Source organism: Tinamus guttatus, unplaced genomic scaffold (genome assembly GCF_059628265.1).
Source record: "Tinamus guttatus ecotype Peru unplaced genomic scaffold, ASM5962826v1 Tinamus_guttatus_pri_ptg000291l, whole genome shotgun sequence".
NCBI lineage: Eukaryota > Metazoa > Chordata > Aves > Tinamiformes > Tinamidae > Tinamus > Tinamus guttatus.
Window position 1 is genome coordinate 1,896,648 of NW_028288825.1, and position 25,036 is coordinate 1,921,683.

Sequence of the window (25,036 nt, forward strand, 5' to 3'; positions counted from 1 at the left end):
ATGGCTGGCAAGAAAGGGGAGCCCAAAAAGGATGCCGCCGCCAAGGGCAAGGCGGGCAAAGGGAAAGGGAAGGACGCCAAGAAGGGCAAGAAGGAGGTGGTCAGCGAGTCGGAGGAGCCCTCGGATGCGGAGGTGGCCAAGGGCGAGGAGAGCGAGGAGGCCCAAGAGGTGGAGGAAGAGAAGGAAGAGGAGGAGGAGGAGAAGGCACCTGTGGAAGAGCCCAAAAAGGGGAAGGGAAAGGAGAAGAAAGGGGGTCTCAAGGCGGTGGCGATGAAGAAGCCAGGCCGAGGGAAGAAGGTGCAGGTGGAGACGGAGGAAGAGGAGGGCGAAAGCGATGCCGGGCAAGCGAAGAAGAACCTCAAGGGCACCTCCAAGCTGGTGATGGGGCTGACGGCCGACAATGCCAAGAAGAAGAAGGGGGCCAAGGGCGCGGAGGCCCCGGTACAGAAGAAAGCGGCTGCCAAGGCTGGATCCAATGCAGCCAAGGAGGAGGACAAAGAGCAGCAGGCCAAGGCCAAGAGGACCCTCCAGAGCACCTCCAAGCTCTTCCTGGGCTTCAAGAAGCTGGGCCTGCGGCGGCCCAAGAAGGGGCAGTTCAAGAACACCTCGCGCTTCTTCTGGGGGCTGCAGAAGCACAGCACCAAGAAGAAGAAGAAGAAGAAGAACAAGGCGGTGCTGAAGTCCACCTCCAACATCATGGTGCGCTTCAAGCAGATCGGGAAGAAGCGCAAGGAGGCGGCGAGCGCCCCGCCGGCCAAGCCGTCCTTCCTGCTGCTGCGCCGGGGAGGGCCGGCGGAGGCGGCCGGCGCGTCGCTCTTCCGCCGGCGCCCGGAAAGGAAATTCAAGCCGCGGGCGCAGGTGCTGAGCAAGGCGGCCGCCGCCACGGGCTGGCTGGCGAGGAAGCTGCTGTCCAAGCGCGGGCGGCTGGTCGGCGGCCGCGCGGCCGACACGGCCTGGCTGGCCCGCATCGGCGCCAGGAAGCTCCCGTTCCCCGCGGAAGACGAGATCCTCAGGCACCGAGCCAACATGAAGCGGCTCCCGAGCGCTGCGGGAGCGGGGCCGCCGGCTCGCGGCTCCGCGCGGCGCGGCGACGAGCGTCCCGGCCCGCCGTCCCGGCGCCCGTCGCGGCGCGGGGCCTCGGAGGAGCCGCCGGCGCCGACAGGACACTACGGATGGTCCCAGGAGCCCTACGGCGCGCGGCGCGGCTACGCCGAGGAGGAGAGCTACGGTACCAGCCCGGGCCCCCCCTACCCGACCCGCTACGGCTTTGAGGAGGTGGCGGCGCTGCCTGACTATGGCGACGACGGCGGCTATGAGGCGGAGGAGGACTACGGCTTTTATGAGGGCGTTTTGGACTACGCGGGCGACCCGCTGCCCCAACACTACTGGGAGCCCGAGGAGGAGGAGGAGTACGGACCCTACGGCACCTACTCCCCCTCCGACCTCTACGATCCCTATGGGAGCGACCTGGACTACGGCGAGGAGCCCACCGGGCCCTTCGGCGACGCGGGGGACCCGTACGGAGCCTTCGGGGCCGGGCCGTCGTCGGGCGAGGGCGGCTACGTGGAGGACGCCTACCCCGAGCACCGCATCCACTACAGCGAGGGCGCGTGGCCGCCGCACGCGCAGGCCTCCTGCAACCCCTACGCGGCCGCCCTGGACGACATCGCGGAGGCCGAGGAGCCCGAGGAGTGGGAGGAGGAGGAGGAAGAGGACGAGGAGGAGGAGCGGGACTACCCCTTGGCCGTGCTCAGCGCCTCCTCCCTCAAGGGCATGCGGGAGACGCTCTCGGCGCAGCGCTCCCTGCACAGAAAGTTCCGCCTCTTCCCCAGGCCGCAGGTGAAGCTCTTCGGCCGCGACCGCCTCGACGTGGCGCTGCCGCCGTCGCCGCACGTGGCCGACGAGGACGACTACGACGAGTGCGAGCCGCCGCCGCGGCGCGGGGCCAGCGCGCTGGGGCAGTTCCTGCAGCGCACGCTGGCGCGCGCCCCGTCAGGCCTCCGGCGACCCCGCGGCGGCGGCGCCGAGGCCGCGGGTGAGCCCCGCTACGCCCGTTTCGGCACCCAGCCCGCGGGGCTGGAGCGCGCGGGCCCCCCGCCGCCCGCCCGCCACCGTGGTGCCACCGCCGCCAGGACAGGGGAGGCGTCACTGCCACGGGGCAGCTCATGGCGGGAGCCGCGGCGCTCATCACTCCGCGACCCCTTCGCCGCCGCGTCGCCGCCTGCCCGCGAGCGCCGCTTCGGCTCCCCGCGCCCGGCGGCGGCGCCGCCATCGCGGCGGCCCTCGTCGCACCGCGGCGGCCCCGCCGGCCCCCCGCTGCCCCACGCGTGGCCGCGCCAGCCCGAGCCCCCCACCAAGGCCGTGAAGCCGCTGATGCGGACGCCCTTCCTGCAGCCGCTGGGGCGCCCGCCCGGCCCGCCGGCCCCGCTGCCCGCGGCCCCGCCGCCCCCCGGGTCCGCGTGGGACCGGCCCCTGGCCAGCCCCGAGCTGCCCCCCTGGCCCGGGGCGGCCGCGCGGGACCCGCCGCCACCCGGCCCCGCTCCCGGCGCCCCCAAAACCTTCCTGCAGCGCATCGGGCAGCCCCTGGCCGGCATGGCCCGGCGCCCGGCGCCCGAAACGGGCAGCCGGAGCCCGTCCCCGGCGAGGCCGGGGCGCCCAGGGCCCGGCCAGCCCCTGGCGGCTCTGCTGGCAGCGAGCGTGTCCCCTCCGTCCCCGCCGCCCACCCGGCCCCGGCCCCTGTCCCCAGCGCCCTCCTCGGCGCGACGCGGCGGCTCCCGGCGGGACGGGAGCACCCGCAGGTCGCCGAGCCCCACGGCCGGGCACCGTCTTTGGGCCGACATCCCCCAGTCCGGGCTGCCGGGCTCCCCCAAGGGCGGCCGGAGCCCCCCGTTACGCCGGCGCAGCCCCCCGTTTGCCGGCTCCCGCTCGCCCGGCTCCTTCCGCGCGGAGCCGGCGGAGCCGCCGTACGAGAGCGACGCGCCGGCCGGGGAGGACGGCGCGGGGCGCTACGCGGTGGTGACGCCGCAGATCCAGAGGCTGGGCTCGCTGCGGCGGGCGTCCCGCATGTACAAGCAGCACTGGTCCAAGCAGCACGTGGTGCGGGTGCAGGAGATGCCCGACGCCTGGACGGCCGAGCAGGGCTATGCCCAGCGCCCCGCCGAGCGCCGCCGTGGCCGCGCCGGCTGCCGGGGAGCCAACATCGCCCGCTACCTGAGCCAGCGCTCGCCCGCCCGCGCCTGGCGGGACAGGAACCCCTGGGCGGACGGGTGCCTGGGCACCAAGCAGCCCTGGCGCAGCAAGGTAACGCCGGGGGAAGGAAGGACGCGCGAGGGTTGCGGCACGCGGGGTGGGTGTCCCCGCGGGGGTCCCGCTGCAGGGACGGTGCCGCAGGGGGGTGGCGGGCACGGCCCCCCTGCGCCGGTGCCGACACCTGACTCTGCCCGGCCGCGGCCATGCAAATGGTGAGACCCGATCCGCGCGGCGGCCGCGCTGCAACAGGAGGAGCGGTGTCGGTAGCAGGGCCCGAGTGGGGCGGCGTGTGCCGGTCCCCGTGGGTATCCGCTTTCCTTCCCGCGGGCGCCAGCGCGGGGGCAGCGCCCGCTCCCCTCGGCGCGCGCCCGGGATGCTGCCCGTGCGGGACGCGGTGCGGCCGCGGCGCAGCCCTCCGGCCCCTTCCCCTGCGGCCGCCGTGTCCCTTCGTGGCTTCGCCTGGACGCGCCGCTTGGCTATTCGCTTCCCCGGGCAAATGCCCCCTTTGCAGCCCCAAAAGGTGTTTTGGGGTAAAACGTGTGGGTATTGCAGCAAAAGCGGCCCCACCGCTGTCCAAATGGGACAGAACTCTATGGGAATGGCATTTTCTGGGACTCTCATGCCTGGCGTAAGCGCAGACCACGTCTTGCTGGGTTTTTACACCAATTTCTAGCGCTTTCCTCCCGGTGACGTTCTTGCTGGGCTGGTGACCCTCTCTGGGGTGGTGGGACCCTTGCCCGTGGGCTGTGCTGCGGTCAGTGGTTATGGGGTTCCCAGTTTGGGCTCAGACTGGCTGGTTTTGAGGTCATTGCGGTGAAATGGGCAGGAGGCCACAGCGGGGGCTGCTCGGTGCCCCCGCGGGTGCCCGGCCGTGCCCTGACGGTGCCCGCGCCGGGCTTCCCTCGCGCAGATGCAGACCCTCTGCAGCCTGCCCATCGTGCGCTACCAGGAGCAGCAGGAGGAGGACGGCCTGGAGGACATGACCCAGCTGGAGTGAGTCCCTGTGTCCCTCTCGGCTCCCAGCCGTGACCCGGCTCAACCGTGGGGGCTGCTGGCAGGATGGGAAAAAATTGTGTGTTGGGACAAAAAACATGGGCTCCTCAGCCGGTGGCAGCCCTGGCTTCCCACCGGGGGTCTAGGGACTGGTGGGGACGTGCTCGGGGACAGCAGACGCCGCTTGTCCTCCATGGCCCTGTAACGTCGCCCCTCTGCTCCGTGCCAGGGACCTGCAGGAAGCTGCTGTGCTGAGCAACATCCGCACGCGCTTTGAGCGCCAGCTCATCTATGTAAGTGCCCGCGCGCGGGGCTGTGGGGCTGTGAGGGCACTGGGGTCACTGCGCCATTGCTGGTGTGCCCAGTGTCCCGGGGAGGCTCAGGACACTTGGGTCCTCATCCTTGTCTGGGACGGTTGCTCCCCAGGATCCTGCTGCCCCCAACCTGCCCCTCTTCTCTGCCTCTGCAGACCTACATCGGCAGCATCCTGGTCTCAGTCAATCCCTACCGGCTGTGCAACATCTACGGGACGGAGCAGGTGCTGCAGTACGAGGGCAGGGCGCTGGGCGAGAACCCGCCGTGAGTACCAGGGCACCCCCAAAACGCCCCACGGGGAGAGGGGGTCCCACCATGGCCCCAGCTGCCACCCTTGTCCCATCTTCCCAGGTCCTCGCAGGATCTGATTCCCCCTTGATCCCTCTCGGTTGTCTCCACATTTGGGTGCCGCTTGGCGCTGGCGTTGCCACCACGACACATCTTGCTCCCCACATACATTTTTTTTTGGCCCGCAGGCACCTCTTTGCGATTGCAAACGTTGCCTACAGTAAAATGATGGATGCCAAACACAACCAGTGTATCGTCATCAGGTGAGAGGAGGCCGGCGCCCGCACGCGCCTGTCCCCCTACGCACCCCTCTCCTGGCTGGCATCCCTCCAGGCTGCCAAGCTGGTGTCCTTGATTAGCTCTGCTCTGATTGCTCCAGCATAATCCCATGCCAGCACATCCTAGCCCCAGGGCCAATGAATTTGGGGTGGGTTGGGTTGGTGCTCTTGGAATGATCGTGCTTGGAGTGGATAAACTCAGGAAGGACATGCTCCAGATGGGCACATTTGAGCTGGAAGCGCTTGGGATGGACATGTTCGAGGCCAACACATGATTGGGATGGGCGTATTTGTGGTGGGATTGGCATGGATGCTCTCAAGGCAGACGTGCTTGGCCTGGACGTGCTCAGGAAGGACGTGTTCGGGGTGGGTGCGCTCCCCAAACCCTCTGCTTGCCTGGTGACAGCCACGGTTGTGTCTCTGCTCCCTGGTCCAGTGGGGAGAGCGGCTCGGGGAAGACAGAAGCCACCAAGCTGATCCTGCGCTACCTGGCAGCCGTCAGCCAGAAGCGCAGCACGGCTCAGCAGGTACCGCGCGGCGGCGCGGCGCGCACGTCCCCATCCCCGCGTCCTGCCGACGGGCCGTGCTCACCTCTCTGCCACTCTCCTTGTCCCCATGCTTCCTCCCGGACCATGGCAGATAGAGGTACTTGGAGGAACCCATGGGCTGTGGCGGATTGAGGGAACTGAGCACTGTGGTGGCATCACCACCACGTCACCCTGGCTGTGTAGGGACCGTGGGTGCAGGAACCTGTGGCGGTGTTGGAGGGTGTCATGGTTTTGTCCCATTTCCCTGCACAGCCCCACAGTGTCACACACACTGGGATTTGTGTCCCTGTCTTTTCTGCTCAGGATGGGAGGTGGTGGGAAGGGTGGCACTGCTGGGAAGGTGGGGGCCCCCGTCCCAGGGGACACCCTATGGCTGTGCTGCATTGCTGAGATGTGGGTTCATGCTGTGATTCTCCCCATCTGCCACGGGCAGATCCTGGAGGCGACCCCCTTGCTGGAATCCTTCGGCAATGCCAAAACCGTGAGGAATGACAATTCCAGCAGGTTTGGGAAATTTGTGGAAATCTTTCTGGAAGAGTAAGTAATGGTGACAAACGTCTGTGCCCTTTTGGCTTTGACCTTCCCATCCTCCCTGTCCTGGGGGTGCCACCGTGTCCCAGCTCCAGGCCAAGACCCCAGCTCAGTCCAAGATTCGTGTTGCTGGGCTGCCCCTCACCATCCCCTTGGCTCTGCCTGGCAGCCACCGTGGCCACCGTGGGACACGCACGTGGGTCTGCCCCAACAGGGGCAAAATGCAGATGGGGGAAACCATGGCTGGGCACAATGATGTTGCATATGCAGCATTTGCTGTCCCCTGCCCAAGACACTGCTGTGGCCATGTCCTCATGCCAGAACTAGGAGAAACGATGGGTCCTGCACATGGTCCCCCATCCCTGACCTTCCAACAAGCCCCAGGGCTCATCTTGCGCTTGCTTGCCCCATAGATGCTCCCCTGTCCATAGGGCACCAGTGTGGGCACCAGGCCATGCCAAAGGGCTGCCCAGTTCCACCATGGGCGCAGCAGCTCCAGCTGGGTGTGAGCACCATGGGGTGGGCACAGCCCTGAGCTCCCAGCAAACAGGGCTCAGCTTGGGGCACGTGGCAGTTTTGGCTGCACCAAGGTTGCCAAGCCGAGTTCACTGTCTCATCCCTGCAGTGGATTGATCTGTGGTGCCATAACCTCGCAGTACCTGCTGGAGAAGTCCCGCGTGGTGTTCCAGGTGGGTGCTGAGCTGGCCCGGGCTCTGCCTACCCTTCCTCCTGCCTCAGCTCAGCTTCTTCTTTCACAGGCCAAAAATGAGCGCAACTACCACATCTTCTACGAGATGCTGGCCGGCCTCCCTGCCCAGCAGCGGCAGAAGTACTGCCTGCAGGGCGCCGAGACCTACTACTACCTGAACCAGGTAGGTCGCCCACCCTGCAAGCCCGCACGTGGGATTTGGGATGGCTGGGACTGGGATGAAGCCCCTGTGGGTACCCGCAGGCTGGTGGGGAGGATGCTCCAGGCATCAGAACAAAGCGTCCTCACTCCTGAGCTGCCTCCCCAGTGCAGGGAAGCTGGCCAGGGTCCCTGCAGTATCCCGGGACTGATGACACTTCCATGGGATTCTGCCAGGGTGGGAACTGTGAGATCCCCGGCAAGGATGATGCTGAGGATTTCCGACGGCTGCTCAACACCATGGAGGTCCTGAGCTTCAGCATTGAGGAGCAGAACAGCATCTTCCGCATCCTGTCCTCCATCCTCCACCTGGGCAATGTCTACTTCGAAAAATACGAGGTACCAGGGAGGGGATGGGGCTGGTGGCAGCCCTGGAGTGGGGCAAGGACAAGAGGGACATCCCATGCATAGAGGTCCTCAGCTGCAGGAGGCTGCTGAGCTGCTCTGAACCCTGGACTGAGGGGAACTGGGGAGTAAATGCAGCAACTTCTCTGCCACATCTGCATGCAGCATCCTCAGAACAACTGTTTTGGCCAGTTCCCAACATGAGGAAATGTTGTGGCTGTAGAGAGGCCTTTTTGCCCAGAGGTTTTTTTTTTTTTTTTTTGAGGAAGAGGAACACTGAATCTCCTTGCAGTTTTCCATGGGAAAATGTTGACTTTTCAGGTTTGTAGGGAAGAAAGGCTTTGAATTTGCCATTACAAAATTAAATCAAAGCCAGTGTTCTGGCTTGGCTTGGGATACAGATGAATCCAGACACATCATGGTAACTGCAGGAAGGCAGGTCAGGCTGGCCCTGCAGGATGGCTCTGTGGTGGGCAGTGAAATGGACCCAGCTGAACTGGGCAGCACCGTGGGCTGCTCTTCACCTCGGCCCTGTGGCCATCCCACGTTGGAGGGGCCCCTGGACAGATCGTTCTCCCCCACCCCGGGTGACCGTCCCTCCTCTCCATGTCACCCCCTGCCTCGCAGACGGACTGCCAGGAGGTCGCGACGGTGGTGAGCGCCACGGAGATCCAGACCGTGGCCGAGCTGCTGCAGATCTCCCCCGAGGGGCTGCAGAAGGCCATCACCTTCAAGGTGACGGTGAGTGGGCGGCAGCGCGTGGCGAGCGGCCGCGGTGGCCGCAGCGTGACGGCGTGGCGGGGTTGGGTTCTTGCTGCTGCTGACACCTCCTCTGTGCCGTTCGCTTTCCCCAAACCAGGAAACGCTGCGGGAGAAGATCTTTACCCCTCTTACTGTGGAAAGCGCCGTGGATGCCAGGTGAAGGGGCAGAGCCAGGTGGGAAGCAGGAGGTCGGGGCTCTTGGCATGTGGCTTGCAGGCTGGCGTGCTCAGCAATGGGGCTGTCCTGGTGAGGGCAGCGAGGACGAGGGACGTGCTATGAGCTCCCTGCCCGGAGCTCCTCAAGCCAACGCTCCTCTCGTCTCCCTCCCATTCCCAGGGATGCCATTGCCAAGACCCTCTATTCCCTGCTCTTCGGCTGGCTGACGGACCGCATCAACAAGCTGGTGTACCCCAGGCAAGAGGCCCTCTCCATCGCCATCCTGGATATCTACGGGTTTGAGGTGAGCGGGGCCAGCCGCATCTCTCCTGGGGCTCCCTGCACCCCTCTGTGTGCATCCTGTAACCATCGGGAGCTGCAGGGATGGATTCAGCAGGAATCAGGGCTCCATTGTGGCTCTTCAGGGCTGGCTCCTGCATGGTCTCAGCACCATGACCCCCCTCTCTCCACAGGATCTCAATTTCAACAGCTTTGAGCAGTTGTGCATCAACTACGCCAATGAGTACCTGCAGTTCTTCTTCAACAAGATCGTCTTCCAGGAGGAGCAGGTGGGAACACAAGCAGTCCCCAATGTCTGGCTGCCCCTGGTCTGCCCCTTGCCATGTCCTCAGCAGTTCGCACGGAGCTGAGGGCTTTGGGGTGTCCAAAAGCCTGTTCCTGGGGCTTGGGGCACTTGGTCGTGTGGCCAGGATGACCGAGCTGGCTGGCTCTGCAGGAGGAGTACATCCGTGAGCAGATCGAGTGGAAGGAAATCCCCTTCAGCGACAACCAGCCCTGCATCGACCTCATCTCCCAAAAGCCCTACGGCATCCTCCGTATCCTCGATGACCAGAGCTGCTTCCCCCAGGTGAGGTGCTGCCTCACACGAGGATGGTGTCCCTGGGGTATCACCGTGCCTGACGTGTCACCCGTGTCCCAAGGCTGCTCAGCTCTTGGGCTGTGCTGGGTGAAGTGGGGGGATCCACCAGATCTCCCTGGGCTGCACGACCTCCAAGAGGTCCCGGCTCAGTGTCCCTGGTGCAACTTTCCTCAGAGGATTTGCTTTTGTGGGAATTACTGGATAAAACTCCCAGTTGCTCTCTAAACCACAGAAGGGTGATTGCACCCTCTCTGCTGATGGGGAAACTGAGGCACAGCGAAACAGACACTCATGACCATGCGGCCGTTTGGTGACAGAACTGAGAGCAGAGTCTGACCCAGACCCTGGTCCTGGCTGTGATTGCTCCTTCCAGCTTGCAGCCCTGGCTGGAGTGAATTTCCCTTCCTTTTCATTCACTCTTTATTTCCATGTGCTCTGGGCCACGCTCCTGGCCTATGGGGTGAGCAGCGACCTGTCCTCTCCAGGAACTCATCCTCTCCATGGAGAAATTCCTCCCGTCACTTGGTGTAGCTGGAGGCACAACACGCTGCTTTCACTCACCCGGATGGGTGTCCCCATCCCAAAGCGGGCACCTCCGGAGCTGCCAACCAGCATGACAGGGGTCTCAGAGCCTCCACCCTCACTCCTGTGCCCATTCCCAGGCCACGGACCACACTTTCCTCCAGAAGTGTCACTACCACCACGGGACGAACCCGCTGTACACCAAGCCAAAGATGCCGCTGCCGGAGTTCACCATCAAACACTATGCAGGGAAGGTGACCTACCAGGTACGTGGTGGCAAGAAGTTTGCCCTGGCCTTTAGAGTGGTGTTTAAAGGGTAGGTTAGAGAAACTGCTGACATGGCAGCTTACCCAGCTCCTAAATGCCAGGCTCTGCTGTTTGCCAGGTGCACAAGTTTTTGGATAAAAACTATGACCAGGTGCGGCAGGACGTTCTGGACCTGTTCATCAGCAGCAGGACTAAGGTAGGACCTGCCCCTCCTTGGGCCTCTGGTCCAGTTCGGTCCCTGTGCACACGCCGGCCTGTGGGCACCTCTGCTCTCCTCAGGGCTCTGCTCACGAGGCTCGTGAAGGTGCTGTGCCCTCAGGAGCCTTGCACCTTGCTCCTTTGTGACCCTTCCCATCCCTCCAAGGTGGTGGCCAACCTCTTCTTCGGCCATGCCCAGGTGCTGGCCCGGCAGAAGAGCCTGGTGGGGAGGAGCAGCACCAGGACGCGGCGCTACAAGGCCCCCACCGTGGCTGCCAGGTTCCAGCAGTCCCTCCTGGAGCTGGTGGAGAAGATGGAGAGGTCAGTGCAGCCAGGCCAGGCAGGAGCCGCGTTGGGTCAGTGCGCAGATGGGCAGCAGGGAGGGATGAATCCGGGCTGAGCCGTCCTGCGAGGCGGCAGGGGACACTTCCATTCCCGTGCCCCGATGTCAACAGCGTCTCTCCAACGCAGGTGCAATCCCTTCTTCGTGCGCTGCCTCAAACCCAACAACAAGAAGGTGAGACGAGACACACGGGACCACAGGAAGGCCCCGCTGGCTCCGCGCCGGACTCAGCGCCTCTCTCCTTTGCGCTTAGGAGCCCGGGCTCTTCGAGGCCGACGTCGTCAGCAGCCAGCTCCGCTACTCGGGCATCCTGGAGACCATCCGCATCCGGAAGGAGGGCTTCCCCATCCGCATCCCCTTCCTCGTCTTCATCGACAGGTACCGCGGCGTGGTGCCCTGCACCTGCAGGACTCAGGGAGGATGGAGGTTCCCCAGAGACAGGTTGGGTGCCACCACCCAGAGGATGAAAGATCAAAAAGCTTGCAGGAACCTTGGAGGCAGTGTTTGACACAGGGAGCTCCCATGGAAGTGGTGTGGAGCTGGAGACCCCCCAGGTTTGGTTGCCAAGCCCCGTCCAGCCACGTTTGCAGACGTAGACCCAATCACTAAGAGACTAAAGACACTAAGACAGGCCTGTGCAGATGTCCCCAGGAAGGTGCCCAAGGCAGATGATAGGAAGTTTCCCTCCAGCTGGGATTACACAAGCCCCATAACAGTGTTGGGCATCACCCAGGTACCGCTGCCTTGTCGACATGTGGTCCAACGTCATTCCCAATGGGACCAACTGTGTGGAGATGCTGAGGAACCTCTGCCCCGTCACCCCCAGCATGTACTACGTCGGTGTGAGCAAGGTGACCATCTCTGTGGCGGTGGGTGTTTAAGGAGCCCCCCTGAGGGCTCAGTGATCTGTGGGGCCTCCAGGAACCGGTGGATAACCAGGGCAGCTCGGGGCTGGCAGCGGGGTGCCGCGGGGATGCCGGGACTCACGGCATCGCTCCCGCAGCTCTTCCTCAAGGAGCAGCTGTACCAGGCGCTGGAGAGCAAGCGGTCGCGCGCGCATCACCTGGCGGCGCTCACCTTGCAGCGCTACGCCCGCACCTTCTTCATCAAGCGGCGCTTCCGCTCGCTGCGCCGCAAGATCGTCCTGCTGCAGAGCCGGGCCCGCGGCTACCTCGCCAGGTAGGGCCCGAGCGGCGCCGCGGAGGGGACGGCCGGGAGGGGAGCACAGGGGGCTGGCCGTGACGGACGCGCTCCCGCAGGCAGCGGTACCGGCGCATGAGGCACACGCTCATCAAGTTCAGGTCGCTCGTGCACATCTATGTGAACCGCCGGCGGTACCTCAAGGTGAGCGGGGCTTGTGGGAGATCATAGAATCATAGAACGCTTAAGGTTGGAAGGGACCTCTAGAGGTCATCTAGTCCAACCCCCTGCACACGCAGGGTCACCTAGAGCACGTGGCACAGGACTGCGTCCAAGCGGGTTTTGGAGATGTCCAGAGAAGGAGACTCCACAACCTCTCTGGGCAGCCTGTTCCAGTGCTCCGTCACCCTTACTGTTAAAAAATTTTTCCTTAAGTTCCTGTGGAACTTTTGGTGCTTCAGTTTGTGGCCATTACCTCTAGTTCTGTTGGTGGCCACCAGGGAAAAGAGACCAGCACCATCCTCCTCACTGCCTCCCTTGAGGTACTTCTAGACACTGCTCAGGTCCCCTCTCAGCCTTCTCTTCTCCAAGCTGAACAGGGCCAGCTCCCTCAGCCTCTCCTCATAGGGCAGATGGAGGTGTCCCCAGGTGCGCACAGGACGTGGGGCTGATCCCAGTGTTTGCACCCTCCTGAGCCCCCATCCTGGCCACCTCCTGCTCATTATGCTCTATTTGGTGTGAGCGGAGCCGTTTTTTGGACCAAAACCTGGTGACGTCAAGAGGGATGCAGGCATGTTGTGCCTTCCCTGCTGCCCCACACAGCTGGGTGCTCCAGAGAGGTCCCTGAGTGGGGCCGGGACTGCGCTGGGCCGGCTCCCAGGTTTCCCTAAGGTGGCCATGGGCTAGCGCAGCTCTCAGCACGGCTGCTCCGCTTGCAGAGGAAGGAGGACGCCCGCCGGCGGGCGCAGGAGGAGAAGGAGAGGATGAAGCAGGTGAGGAGTCGCCGGCGGCTTTGCTGGGACGCCGCGGTGCCCTCGTTCGCCTGCCCGACTCCCTGTGCCGTCCCCGCAGGAGCTGACGAGGAGGGAGGTGGTGGACGTGACGCACCTGGAGATCCCCGCCGAGCTCATGGGGCTGCTGGAGGCCGCGGCAGGTGGGTGGTCCCCGCCGCGCCGGCCCGCGGGGCCACAAGGCCGGGGTGGCCGCCGGGTTCGAGCCGCCCCGTGTGCCGCAGCCGCCCGGCAGGTGAACGCCGGCTGCGTGGTCCTGGTGCCGCCGCCGGCGCTGCAGCCCGACTCGCGCCTCACCCTCCCGCTCGACATCAACGACTACCCCATGGCCAAGTACGTGCGGGGCCACTTCCAGGTAAGGGAGGCGCCGGCGGCCCCGCGGAGGGTGGCCGTGCGCCCCCGGCTCCCGGCCCTTTCTGGGTGCGGGAGACGGGATTTCGGGGAGTCCTCGGTGCCCCGGAGGGCAGCGTGGCTGCGCGGTTAGACACAGGTCCCCGAGCTCGGCTCCGCTCTCCCGTTCCCCCCTCGGCCCCGGGATCAGCCCGGGGGGATGGATCCAGTGGGGCCGGATCCGGGGGCGGCTGTGGGCGCTGCGCCAAGCTGGGCCGTGGCCTCCCGTCCTCCCCGTGGGTTCCTGTTGTCTCCAGAGGCCGGGGGGACCCCGCTGAGGTTTTCGGAGTGACGCGAGACACCGGCCGAGCCCTCCTGGATGCCCGACTCGAGGCGGATCTGGAAACGCCTCGGGCGCTGTCACTCCGCAGGGCCGGGAGATCAGGTCGCTTTGCTCCCAGGCCCCCCGTCCCTGGCCCGCACTGACGCATGGCTTCGCACCCTTCCTCTTCCTCCTCCTCCTCCGCTTTTGTAGTGTGTCTTCAAGCCCCCAGGATCCCAAACGGCAGCAGCGGCGCCGGATCCTGCTCTCAGCCTTATCGGCATCGCTGTCCCTGGCGGAACAGCCCGAGCTCAGCGCTGGCCGCTGGCCCTGTCCTGCACCCCTGCCCCTTTGCAGCGCCCGGCTCCAGCCCCGTGCAGGCTGCGACGTGATGCCCAGCACCGCGGCCCCGCGAGGGCCGGGGGCTGCCGCGGGCGCCGGTAGCCACGGGTGCGCGGTGTCGCTGCAGGAACCGGCGTTCGGGATGCTCACGGCCCCGCTGGCCGCCCCGCTGACCCGGCTGGACGAGGAGCTCTGCCACGAGGCCCTCGGCCTTTTCAAGCTGGTAAGTGGGATGGTGCCTGCCACCACCACGTTGGGACAGACACTGTGGTGTCTGTCCCCTCCATCCCTTTGTCCTCTCCATCCCCTCTGCCTCACTTTCCCCCTCCCCTCCATCCCTTCTTTCCGTCCGTCCCTCCATCTCTTCATCTTCTGCAACCCCTCTGTCCCCTCTGTCCTCTGCATTCCCCCATCCCCTACATCTTCACCATCCTCTGCACCTTGTGCTGCCCCTTCAGCCCTATTTTTCCTCTGTCCCTCCATCCCCTCCATCTTTCTGCCCCTCCATCTTTTCATCCCTTCATCCCCTCCATCACCTTCATCTCCTCCATCGCCTTTGTCCTTCTCCCTCTCCACCTCCCCATCTCCTCTGTCCCCTCCACACCTCCATCCTTCTGCCTCTCTGTCTCTTCATCCTCTTCATCCTCTCCATCGCCTTCATCTCCTCTGTCCCCTCCATCCCTTCTGTACCCTTCCATGGGAAGCTCCGCTCCTTCTTTCAGGCTCATCTCGGGCCGTTCTTCCTCCATCGGCACCGTGATCCTGGCCTTTTCCCCATCCCTGCCCCGGGGGTGAAGGAGCGAGAGGAAGAGGAGCTGCGATGGGAGGCAGGGCCGCGGTGCCACGGTGCTGCCGTCGCTCTCCCCACGGCAGATCCTGCGCTTCATGGGTGACCCGGCGCTGGGCGGCCTGCAGGAGACCCTCTTCGGCAACTACATCGTGCAGAAGGGGCTGGCGGCGCCGGCGCTGCGGGACGAGCTCCTGGCGCAAGCGGCCAACCAGGTCTGGCGCAACACCAACGTCAACAACGAGGAGCGGGGCTGGCTGCTGCTGGCCGCCTGCCTCAGCGCCTTCCCCCCATCCGCCGCCCTCGACAAGTACCTGCTCAAGTGAGTCGGCGCCGGGGCGCTGCCGGGGGACGCGCCGGGCACACCGGGACCCTGCGGTGTCCTCCCGTGCCCGCAGGTTCGTCTCCGACTACGCCTTTGCCGGCTACAAGCCGGTGTGCCAGCGGAAGCTGATGCAGGCGATGGGCGCCGCGGCGGCGCGCGCCTACCCGCCCTCGCTGCTGGAGTGGACGGCCAACAGGCAGCAGGCCCGCATGGCCCTGGACGTGCACTGCTTCAACGGTGCGGGGTGGCACGGCGGCGTCAGCGGAGCGGGGACCCGCCGGCCTCCGCTCACCGCCGCTCTGCCCGCAGGCGACCGCTTCTCCTGCCCCATCCACTCCTGGAGCACCGGCGAGGACCTGGCCGGGGACATCCTGAAGCACAGGTAGCTGCTGGCACGGGACCACGCCGTGGTCCTGGCATTCCCAGGACCCGTGCCGGGTCCGTCCCGCCGGCGCCGTGCCCAGCGGTCCCGCTCTCGGCAGGGGTTTGGCCGAGGGCTGCCGCGGCTGGTCCGTGTCCATGAAGGAGGGCACCCAGTGGGCCGAGCTGGCCGGCCACGACTACGTGCTGGACCTCGTCTCCGACCTCGAGCTCCTGCCGGGCTTCCCGAAGCAGAAGTCCTACTTCCTCATCGCCTGGGAGGGAGCGGAGAGCCGCGGCGGCGCCAGCCACGCGTAGGTACCGGGCAGGGACGGGTTCCCGGTGCCGGTGGTGCCATCCTACCCCATGCCAAGCCAGGGCTGCAAACCCAACCTCGCTCTCCGCAGGCTGCTGGGACACGGCCTGGACCTGGACGAAGTGCCGCCTCCTCCGGCCATGAAAGCCCCAACGCTGCCGGCCCTGGCGGCGCCGGCCGCCGAGACGTACCCGGCGCACGGTGGGCATCGCCGCCTGGCGCGGTGCCGCCCGCCGCGCCGGCCGCGCTCACCCCGTGCCCCCTGCAGACGCGGATTTCGGAGAGCCGCGGAGCCAGAAGGGCCTGGACCGCTACCTGGACAGCCTCTTCGACCCGGTGCTCTCCTACGGCAATGGGGTGAGAGGCGGTCTGAGGAAGAGGAGGGAGGGCGCCTGCGTGTGCGGGCGCTCCCCTCCTGACGCCCGCTCCGCAGGAGCTGGAGAAGCCGGCCTTGCTCTCGCAGCGGATGAAGGGAGGCGGCGGCGGCGACGCGGAGCGCAGCGCAGACGCCAAGGGGCCACCCGGGCCCCCGGTCAGTGGGGCAGAGCTGGGGGTCCAGCCCTGGAGTGGCTGACAGGGCAGGGACCAGCGCGGCAGCCCGTGGCCGCGGTGGCTCACGGCGCCGTCCCCCTCGCAGGGCAGAGCGGCGGAGGGGACGCCGGCCATCCCGCAGCCCCGGCCCTACGTGCAGAAAGCCGGTAAGGTGCACGGCATGGGGCGGTCCCGGTGCTCCGGGTCGCCTCGTGTCCCCATCGCGGGGTAGCAGGGACACGTCTGGCAGTGGGGGGCCAGGGGCTGCTCTCAGCCACGGCTTTGGGCTCCGCAGCGCCCGCGGGCCGGCACTGGCCTGGCGAGCTGGTGCGTCACTCCCGCCTCAACTCGGAGCACTTCCCGCGGCCCACGCAGAACATCCGCAACATCATCCGGCAGTGCCAGCCGGCACGCGGCCCCGCGCCCGCCAGGTACCCCGCTGCGGTGGAGTGTGTCCCAGCCCCGCGCCGTGTCCCAGCCCTGTGCCATGTCCCATCCCTGTGCCATGTCCCAGCCCCGTACCATGTCCCAGCCCTGTGCCATGTCCCAACTCTGTGCCGTGTCCCATCCCCGTGCCATGTCCCAGCCCCGCACCGTGTCCCAGCCTCATGCCGTGTCCAAACCCCATGCCACGTCCCAGCCCTGTGCCGTGTCCCATCCCTGTGCCATGTCCCAGCCCCGCACCGTGTTCCATTCCTGCATTGTGGCCCATCCTTGTGCTATGTCCCAGCCTCGCACTGTGGCCCATTCCCGCATTGTGGCCCAGCCCCGCGCCGTGTCCCATCCCTGTGCCATGTCCCAGCCCCACGGGGCACCGGCGATGCCGCTGGGTGCTGTCTCCACAGGAAGGAAGGCAGCAAGATCTTTGGGAAGAAGCAGGACCCCCACGAGGAGGCCATGCAGATCCTGAAGGGGCAGCTCTCGGCGCCCAGGGAGGCGGTGGCCACGGTGAAGCCGGTGACCAGCGCTGGGTACCAGCCAAGAGCACCGGCCGGGCAGCCTCTGTCCGCTGCCAGGCACCCAGGTATCGCGGGCAGAGCTGCAGCGCGCTGGGGACTCCGTTTCCCCATTGGAGCGGGGCTGTTGGTGCTCCTGGCCCAGCGTCGTGCGAGGGTTTTTCCCCCTTGCAGTCGCCGTGTCCCGGGAGCTGCCATCCGAGGCGCAGCAGGTCCAGACTCAGCTCCACCGGAGCTGCAGCGAGGACTTCTACACCTACCGCAACGTGCCCTGGAAAATCTACATCCGCAAGGAGGTGCCGGGGCTGGGCACAGGGCAGGGACGGAGCGGGATGAGCTCCAGGGGAAAGAGCTCGGGTGCACGGATGTGGCATGGGCAGTGTTATCCGCCCTGTGCTCCCTGGTGCGCTGGGATAAAGTTGTCATCCAGGCACTGTGTGGATAAAGGGGGATTTTCCCGGGAGCATGGGGCTCTATGTGAGGTAGCCGCGCTCGTCTCCTCCTGGCAGGTTTTCTACCCCAAGGACAACTTCAATGACCCGCTGCTGCTGGACCTCGTGTTCCGGCAGGTGAGACACCGAACCGACCCTGGAGCTTCCCCGGCTCTCCCAGGGCTCTTCCCTGCCCTGTGAGCACGGGCACGGCTGGGCAGGAGCCTCCTGCCTGCCTCTCCTAACCCCCTTCTTCCAGATCTTCAACGACACCCTCTGCGACACCTGCGTGCGGCTCAGCCAGGAGGAGCGGCTCCGCATGAAATCCCTCTTCGGTAACGCTCGCCCACCACCCGCCGCGTCCCACTGGTGCTCAGACCCGGCCGCGCTCGTCCTCCTCTCCTGGGGAGCCAAAAACCTGCCCTGCTTAAGCCAGGGTAGTTTTGCTTCCAAATGCAACGAGCCCTTTGGCATCTACAGAGTCACGACTGCGGCCAGGTCTCAGCTGGGCTGGCTGCGTGAACGGGTGCCCCGTCTGCGCGAGCGGATTCCCATCCCTGCTCTCCCACGGAACCCTACCCGGCTCCCTGCCAGCCCTGGCTCCCTCCGGCGGAAGGGACGACGCTCACGGGGGATATTTCTCCCGGCAGCGGAAAACAAGCTGGATTCCTTCAGCCCCGTGGCCACCGAGAGCGTCAAGAAGGAGATCATCGCGGCGGCGCGCGACGGCTGCGAGGTTTATTTCTCGCGCCTCTTCCCCGCCACGGTGAGGGGCAGCGCGCGGCGCGGGCCGGAGCGCGGGTGGCACCGCGGCCCGGCCAACGCGCTGGGCCGTCCCGCAGGGCAGCGTGGGCACCGGCGTGCAGATCCTGGCCGTGTCCCACGCCGGCATCAAGCTGCTGCGCCTGGTGAAGGGCACCAACATGCCCGGCGAGCAGCTGCGCGTGCTGCGGGCCTACAGGTAGGGTGGTGGGGATGTGGCTTTTCCCAAGGGAATAGCGGGGAGGGGGCTGCAGTAGCTGCTCTAGCAGTGCGGTAGACCTGGAGATGTGTTTTTGGTGCTGTTGAGGGGGCAGGTACCATGCACGTGTCCTGCTGGGGATACGGCCCCATGGGTACGTGAGATGCTACGTGCAGCGCTAGGGCATGAATTGCTGCCTGCATCCTGCCCCTGCTCTGCTCCGGGGTCCCCCAAACCCGGGTGAAGGTGCCCCCAAGCCCCCGACGCCCACCCTGTGTGGGTCTGCAGGGGAGCTCGCGCTGGGCGCTGCGGCGCGGGCTGGCGCCGGGGTGCGTAACCCTCCGCTCGCCCTGCCCCAGCTACGCCGACGTGCTCTTCGTGACCACCCCGTCCAGGAACATGCTGGAGTTCAACCTGAGCAGCGAGAAGCTCATCCTCTTCTCCCCGAAGGCGCCCCAGGTCAAGGCCATGGTCGACCACTTCATCACGGAGCTCAGGAAGGTGGGAGAGCCCCGGGGCCGGGTGGCAGCTGCGCTGGGACAGCCAGGGGAATGTCCCCAAGGCCACGTCCTGTGTCCATGGTGGGCTGTGGAGGATGTCCTGCAAATGGGACCAGGCCTGGGGCTGGCAGGGCTTGGTGTGAGGGTGGTACCCTGGCATGGTTGTGTGGCTGTGGGTGCTTGGAACCCCATGGTGCATGGTGTGCAAACATGTGTGTGCATGCATGTGCATGCTTCTGCATGTGTGTGCACACATGTGCATGCTTCTGCATGCTTCTGCATGCGTGTGCATGCACGTGCATGCTTCTACATGCGGGTGCATGCATGCCAGCCCGCCCTGTGCCCAGGACTCCCAGTATGTGGTGGCCGTGAGGAACTACAGCCCAGAGGACAGGGGCCAGCTGAGCTTCCACAAAGGGGACATCATCCACCTGCAGTCGCTGGAGCAGCCCGAGAGAGGTGAGTGTCCCCCAGGGGGGACATGCTCTTCCCGCCCCCACCCCTGGTCACCCGTTCCCAGCATCCCACCACAGGGAGCTCCCTGGATTAGCCGGGAGGAGCCGTGTCCTCCTCGCATGCCGGCAGCAGGACTGATGCCCTGGCTAGCGCTGGGGACAGCTGCCCGTGTGTCAGGCTCATCCTCAGGACACGCCGTGCCTGTCCCCCCCTCAGACCACTACTATGGCTGCGTGGTCCGCAAGAAGGTGATGTACCTGGAGGAGCTGCAGACGGGCACCCAGGATTTCGGTGGGTGGCTCGGCAGGCTCCCTGCCCGGCCGGCTGCAGAGCGGCACCGGCTGCTGCCCCTCGTCCTAGCTCTGCCCCTTGGCCTCGAGCAGTGCCAATCCGCAGCCGTTCCCAAAGGGAAGGCTGGTCTCCTTGTGGGTGCCAGCTCGTGCGCCGGGGCAGGAGGCAGCAGGACAGAGGCTTCCCCGGGACAAACCCGGGGGGCTGCTCCTGAGCCGCCTGCCCGACGCAGGCTGGAAGTTCGGGGCCATCCACGGCAGGTCGGGGCTCTTCCCCGCCGAGTACGTCCAGCCCGTTGCGGCCCCCGACTTCGTGCACTTGCCGGCGGACAGGAAAGAGGAGCCCAGGGACAAGCAGGGCAAGGTGGCAACCTCGGCGGCCGTGGCCGTGGCCGTGGCCTCCACCGCCGTGGCCTGGAAGCTCGACCGGAAAACGGAGGTGGGTTTGGCCATGGGGACCATCACCCTGCGTGGTGCCAGCCACAGCCATGCCCAGTGCTCACAGCTCCCTGCTCCTCTCCACAGGCCCCCCGTGCCAGCGCCGGCTTCTCCGAGGGCCCGGAGGGAGCGGGCAGCGAGCGGGTCGGGGCCGCGCTCCCTCCGCGCGGGGCCCTGCCCATCCTGGGCTTTGCCCGGCAGTATTTCCGTGCGGCGCGGCGCGGGCAGATGTGAGTGCCCGTGGGGATGCCCGGCGGAGGGACCCCCATGTGGGGCACTGCGTCAACCCCCCACTCCCCTCTCTGGCCTCGCTCCAGGGACTCCTGCGGGCAGAAGGCCAAGCAGGCTGCGGAGCCGCTGGATGAGATGGAGATGCTCAAGTTCACCAAGGTACCGGGGGAAATGGCTCATCCTGCGCTCCCTGCTGTTGCCCCAGTGGCCCATGGCTGTGTCATCACCCTGGGGACCTCTCCGGACCCCCGGCTCATCCCTTTGGCTGCCCCTTGCCCCGCTGTCACCCCATAGGTCCCCATCCAGGAGTCGCTCATCAACTTCACCGACAGCAGTATCAGCAAACTGGCTGCCGAGGCTTTCCAAGGTAGGCTGCTCCCGCCGCCCCTGCCCTCTGTGCGGGATGTGATGGGAGATGGCATGGTGCCCCCCACCCCGCAATGGTTTGGGGACCCCGAAGGGAAGGGACCCTGAAGGTTGAAGCTCATGGTTGGGCGGCCGTCTTGTCTCCAGCTGTGATGAGGTTCATGGGTGACTACCCTCCAAGGGGACAGTCGGAGCTGGACACCGTCTGCACCATCCTCAAGGTAAATCCTGTCTCAGGGCCATGAGCCTTGGGGTGGCGGCTGGGAGGCCCGTGGGGACGTGTCCCAGCACACAGCTCTCCCCAGCTGTGTGCAGAGCACGAGGTCCTGCGGGACGAGCTCTATTGCCAGATCGTCAAGCAGATCACGGACAACACCAGCTCCAAGCCGTGAGTCCCCGAGCCGCCTGGGATGGCAGAGGGAGCTGGCCCTGGGGACACGCGTGCACCCTGCCAGGCGGTGACCTGGGGCTGGGGGTGCTGCCACGGCTCTCCCAGGGGCTCAGCCCCAGTTTTTTCCTTGCAGTGACAGCTGCCAGAAGGGCTGGCGGCTGCTCTACATCCTCAGCGCCTACTACAAGTGCTCCGAGGTGCTCCAGCCCTTCCTGCTGGCCTTCCTGCAGGACGCCGGCGGGCGCCCGGCGCTGCCTTTCCAGGGTAGGGGCTCTGCATTCGCCAGCACCCGCAGTGCACGGGGCAGGGAAATGCACCCTGGAGTATCCCGCGCTCTGGAGATGCTTTCACAAGAGCGAACAGGACCTGGGGTGTTGGGGTGGGGGATGCATGGACCAGCCCTGGCACCGCTGCCTTTGAAATGAGCCCTGTTTCCTCCAGGCATCTCCAAAGCCTGTGAGCAAAACCTGCGGAAAACCCTGCGGTTCGGCGGCCGGAGCCTGTTCCCCAGCAGCATGGAGCTCAAAGCCATGGTGGTGAGCAGGGGCGCTCGCCGGTGCCGGGCACGGGCAGCCCCCGGGGGCTCTGTGCCAGCCGGAGCTGATTTGGGGGTGGCCAGAGCTGCTGGGGACCCCAGCCGGGACGTGCAGGGCACTGATGCACCGTCCTCGCAGGCTGGACGCAGCGCCAAGCGCCAGCTCTTCCTCCTGCCCGGCGGCATCGAGAGGCACCTCAAGATCAAGACGTGCTCGGTGAGTTGGAGGCGGCTGGGGGCGAAGAGCCCTCGCCCCTCGCTGCAATGCCGGGGCGCTCGCCCAGCTGGGACGCTCGGCTGCAGCTGGGACCCCCCAACACGGCACAAAGAGGGACGCGGCTCCCCTGGGAAAGGGGCACGTGCCCCATCCCAGCCACCCGTTGCACCCAGGTGGCTCTGGACGTGATAGAGGAGCTGTGCTCCGAGATGGGGCTGCAGCGCCCGGAGGCCTTCGACGAGTACATCCTCTTCGTGGTCAGCGACAGAGGTGAGGGCACGACGGGCTGCCTGGGACGGGCACCGAGCCGGGCCACCTCGCTAAGGCGCCCGGCGCCGCGCAGGGCAGAGCGTGCGGCCCCTCACGCGCAGGGAATACATCCTGGACGTGGCCACCGAGACGGAGCGCCTCGACGCCAGCTACATGTTCTGGTGCCGCCGCGTGGTCTGGAGCCAGCCGCTCAAGTTCGACAACGAGCTCTACGTCACCGTGCACTACAACCAGGTATCGCCCCGGTGCCCTGGCGGCGACGTCCCCAGGCGCGGGGGGCTGGCCGTGCCCCACGCTCTGCGCCCCCCAGGTCCTCCCCGACTACCTCAAGGGGCTCTTCAACGTCCTGCCGCCCGCGCGGCTCGGGGAGCAGCACCTGCAGCAAGCGTCCAAGCTGGCCGCGCTGCAGCACCGCGCCAAGGACGGCCGCTCGCCGCCCACCGCGTAGGTGCCTCCGGCGAGGGGACGGCGAGGGGGACGCGCGGGCCAGAGCCGCCGGCGCTGACCTCGCTGTGCCCGCAGGCGGGAGCTGCAGGACTACGTCCCCCCGCAGCTCTTCCGCCTGCTCAAGGCGCAGTCCTGGCTCCACATGGTGACCCAGCACATGCAGCAGGCGCAGGCGCTCAGCGCCCACCAGGCGCGCGCGCAGTTCCTGGGTGAGCGGGACGGGGACGGCGGTGCTGGTGGGGAGGGGATGCTCATAGGGCGGGTTGCTCATGGGGAGGGGATGCTGCGGGACACGGTGCTGCCGGGGCGATGCTGCCAGTAGCTGGCTGCTCCGTGGATGCTCTGGGACAGGGATAATGGGGCATTGCACGGAGCCTGGCATGGGCAGAGGCAGCAGGATGCGACTGCAGGAGGCAGGACCCATGAAGGCAAAGAGGCTCCTGCATTGACTTTCTCAGCAGGCTGCAATGGGGCTCTTTGCTGGGCCCAGGTCCAATCCGGCTCATGGTCCAGAGCCTGGGTGCCAGCCAGGACCTGCTGAGCACCCTCTCGTCCACCCCGCAGGGCTGCTGAGCGCCTACCCCATGTTCGGCTCCTCCTTCTTCTACATCCAGAGCTGCAGCAACAACGCCATCGTCTCGCCCTGCATCCTGGCCGTCAACCAGAACGGCCTCAACTTCCTCAGCAAGGAGACCCACGTAGGTGTGGGGCAGGGGGTGTGTGCGGGGTGGCCATAGGGACCATCCCGATGGGGACATCCCCCACGCACCCTGCCCTCCCCCAGACTCGGTCTGTGTGGAATGCACCTGGGAATGTGCAATGCATCCAGGAATGTGCAATGGACCTGGCACTATGCAATGCACTCAGGAATGTGCAATTCACCCGGCAACGTGCAATGCATCTGGGAATGTGCAATGCACCAGGAATGTGCAATTCACACGGCAATGTGCAATGCATCCGGGAATGTGCAATGCATCCAGGAATGTGCAATGCACCCAGGAATGTGCAATTCAGCCGGCAACGTGCAGTGCACCTTGGAATGTGCAATGCATCCAGGAATCTGCAATGCACCTGGCACTGTGCAATGCACCCAGGAATGTGCAATTCACCCAGCAACGTGCAGTGCAGCTGCATGGGGGATTCTCCCTCTCCCAACTCCATAGTTTTCCCAGATTTGGCCCCAGCATGCCAGAGAGCTCTGCCCCCCCATCTGGGCACAACACTGCTCCTGTATACACCCACTTTACTCCCTCACCCCTCCTGCGGGATGTCGGGGGTCCCCGTGGGTCTGGAGGTGCCACCATGCCCACACGTCCCCGCCAGGAGCCCGTGGCCAAGTTCTCCCTGAAGGAGATCCAGTCGACGCGGACGCAGCGGCCGGCGGGCGGCTCCAGCTCCCCGTACGTGGAGATCGCGCTGGGCGACCTGCTCTCGCAGGGCATCACCCAGCTGCAGCTCGAGCAGGTAGGGCCGAGGGCGCCGCGGGAGCGCGCGTGCACCCGGGGACGCTCGGCAATGGGGGCGGCCGGGATGCGGTCACATTTTGGGGACAAAAGGCGTTGAGCGTCTCCCCCCCCCCGCCGCCGCAGGGCCTGGAGCTGTGCCGCGTGGTGGCCACGCACATGGAGAGCCTGCTGTGCGCGCGCGAGAAGCGCCTCACGCTGCCGCCCAGCGAGATCACGCTGCTCTGAGCCCCCCGGAGCCGCCGGGATGGACACGGACGCCTTAATTTATTTGTGGAAACAGCGCCCGGCTGCGCGCGGGGCCGCAGCCGCGATGGCGTCAGGGACGCAAGGGCTCCGCGCCGGAGCGCGGGGACGCGATGGGGGCCGCCCCGCGTGCGGATGGAGCTCGTGGCTGCCCGCGGGGCTGCGGGATCCGGCCGGCGCGGGATTAAAGCGTCCGCCGCGGCCAGCGGGGCCCCGCGCGGCCCCACGCTGGCTGTGTCCTGCTTGTCCCTTGTCCTTCCGCTCCGGTTCCCTCCGGCTGCTGGTGCCCTGGGTGTCCCCAGGCTTCCTGGGTGTCCCCTGTGTTGTCCTTGTTCATGTCCCCACATGCCCCTGGTCCCCTCGGATGTCCCCAGTCCTGCTGGGTGCTCCCAGTCCCCCTGGATGTCCCTGCTGTCCCCAAGCCTGTCCTCATGCCCTGGGTACCCCTGGATGGCCTTGGGTGTCCCCAGCCTGGCAGCGCCCCAAGTGTCCCCGGGCTGGCTGTGCCTCAGCTGTCCCAGCCGCTCTGGGTGTCCCTAGGGTGTCATTCCAGTCCGCCACGTCCCTGCTCCCCTCGTGCTGCCCTGGATGTCCCCGTCCCCCCGCTTTCCCGGGCTGCTGGTGGCCCTGGTCCCCCACGGTGTCCCCCGTTGGCGCCCCCGGTGCCCTCGCGCGCTCCCGCCCGCCAGGGGGCGAGCGCGCCCGGGACCCGCCCCCCCGCCCCGCAGGCAGCGCCGCGGCCACCCCACCCCGTGCGCGCGCCGCGAGGCCCCCGTGCGCGCGCCGTCCCCCG

At 66.5% G+C, this 25,036-nt stretch overlaps 1 protein-coding gene across 1 annotated transcript; it reads left to right on the forward strand.

The window, feature by feature from the left end:
• On the forward strand, positions 1-24,225 carry MYO15A (myosin XVA). The gene is made up of 61 exons (XM_088527818.1): positions 1-3,300; positions 4,160-4,242; positions 4,472-4,535; positions 4,712-4,821; positions 5,034-5,108; positions 5,560-5,650; positions 6,105-6,208; positions 6,828-6,891; positions 6,961-7,074; positions 7,287-7,448; positions 8,082-8,195; positions 8,314-8,372; positions 8,553-8,676; positions 8,846-8,941; positions 9,109-9,240; positions 9,915-10,040; positions 10,160-10,237; positions 10,406-10,560; positions 10,711-10,756; positions 10,836-10,960; positions 11,316-11,433; positions 11,586-11,761; positions 11,842-11,926; positions 12,661-12,714; positions 12,794-12,875; positions 12,957-13,087; positions 13,854-13,949; positions 14,600-14,835; positions 14,912-15,075; positions 15,148-15,220; positions 15,321-15,512; positions 15,606-15,715; positions 15,783-15,871; positions 15,948-16,046; positions 16,152-16,212; positions 16,341-16,476; positions 16,903-17,069; positions 17,176-17,297; positions 17,511-17,570; positions 17,692-17,767; positions 18,083-18,198; positions 18,275-18,393; positions 18,753-18,894; positions 19,241-19,352; positions 19,566-19,640; positions 19,873-20,078; positions 20,165-20,307; positions 20,395-20,467; positions 20,603-20,675; positions 20,822-20,895; positions 20,980-21,062; positions 21,199-21,329; positions 21,507-21,601; positions 21,740-21,817; positions 21,991-22,087; positions 22,161-22,321; positions 22,398-22,531; positions 22,610-22,743; positions 23,099-23,232; positions 23,858-23,998; positions 24,124-24,225. Exons 1-61 carry the CDS (start codon positions 1-3, stop codon positions 24,223-24,225), a joined length of 9,972 nt encoding a protein of 3,323 aa, XP_088383944.1.
• The last annotated feature ends 811 nt before the right edge of the window (positions 24,226-25,036 follow it).

Coding starts and splice junctions, on each gene's coding strand:
- MYO15A (XM_088527818.1), top strand. CDS start 1: ATGGCTGGCAAGAAAGGGGAGCCCAAAAAGGATGCCGCCGCCAAGGGC. Junction 10,561..10,710: donor CTGGTGGAGAAGATGGAGAG/GTCAGTGCAGCC, acceptor TCTCCAACGCAG/GTGCAATCCCTTCTTCGTGC. Junction 23,999..24,123: donor CCCAGCTGCAGCTCGAGCAG/GTAGGGCCGAGG, acceptor CCGCCGCCGCAG/GGCCTGGAGCTGTGCCGCGT.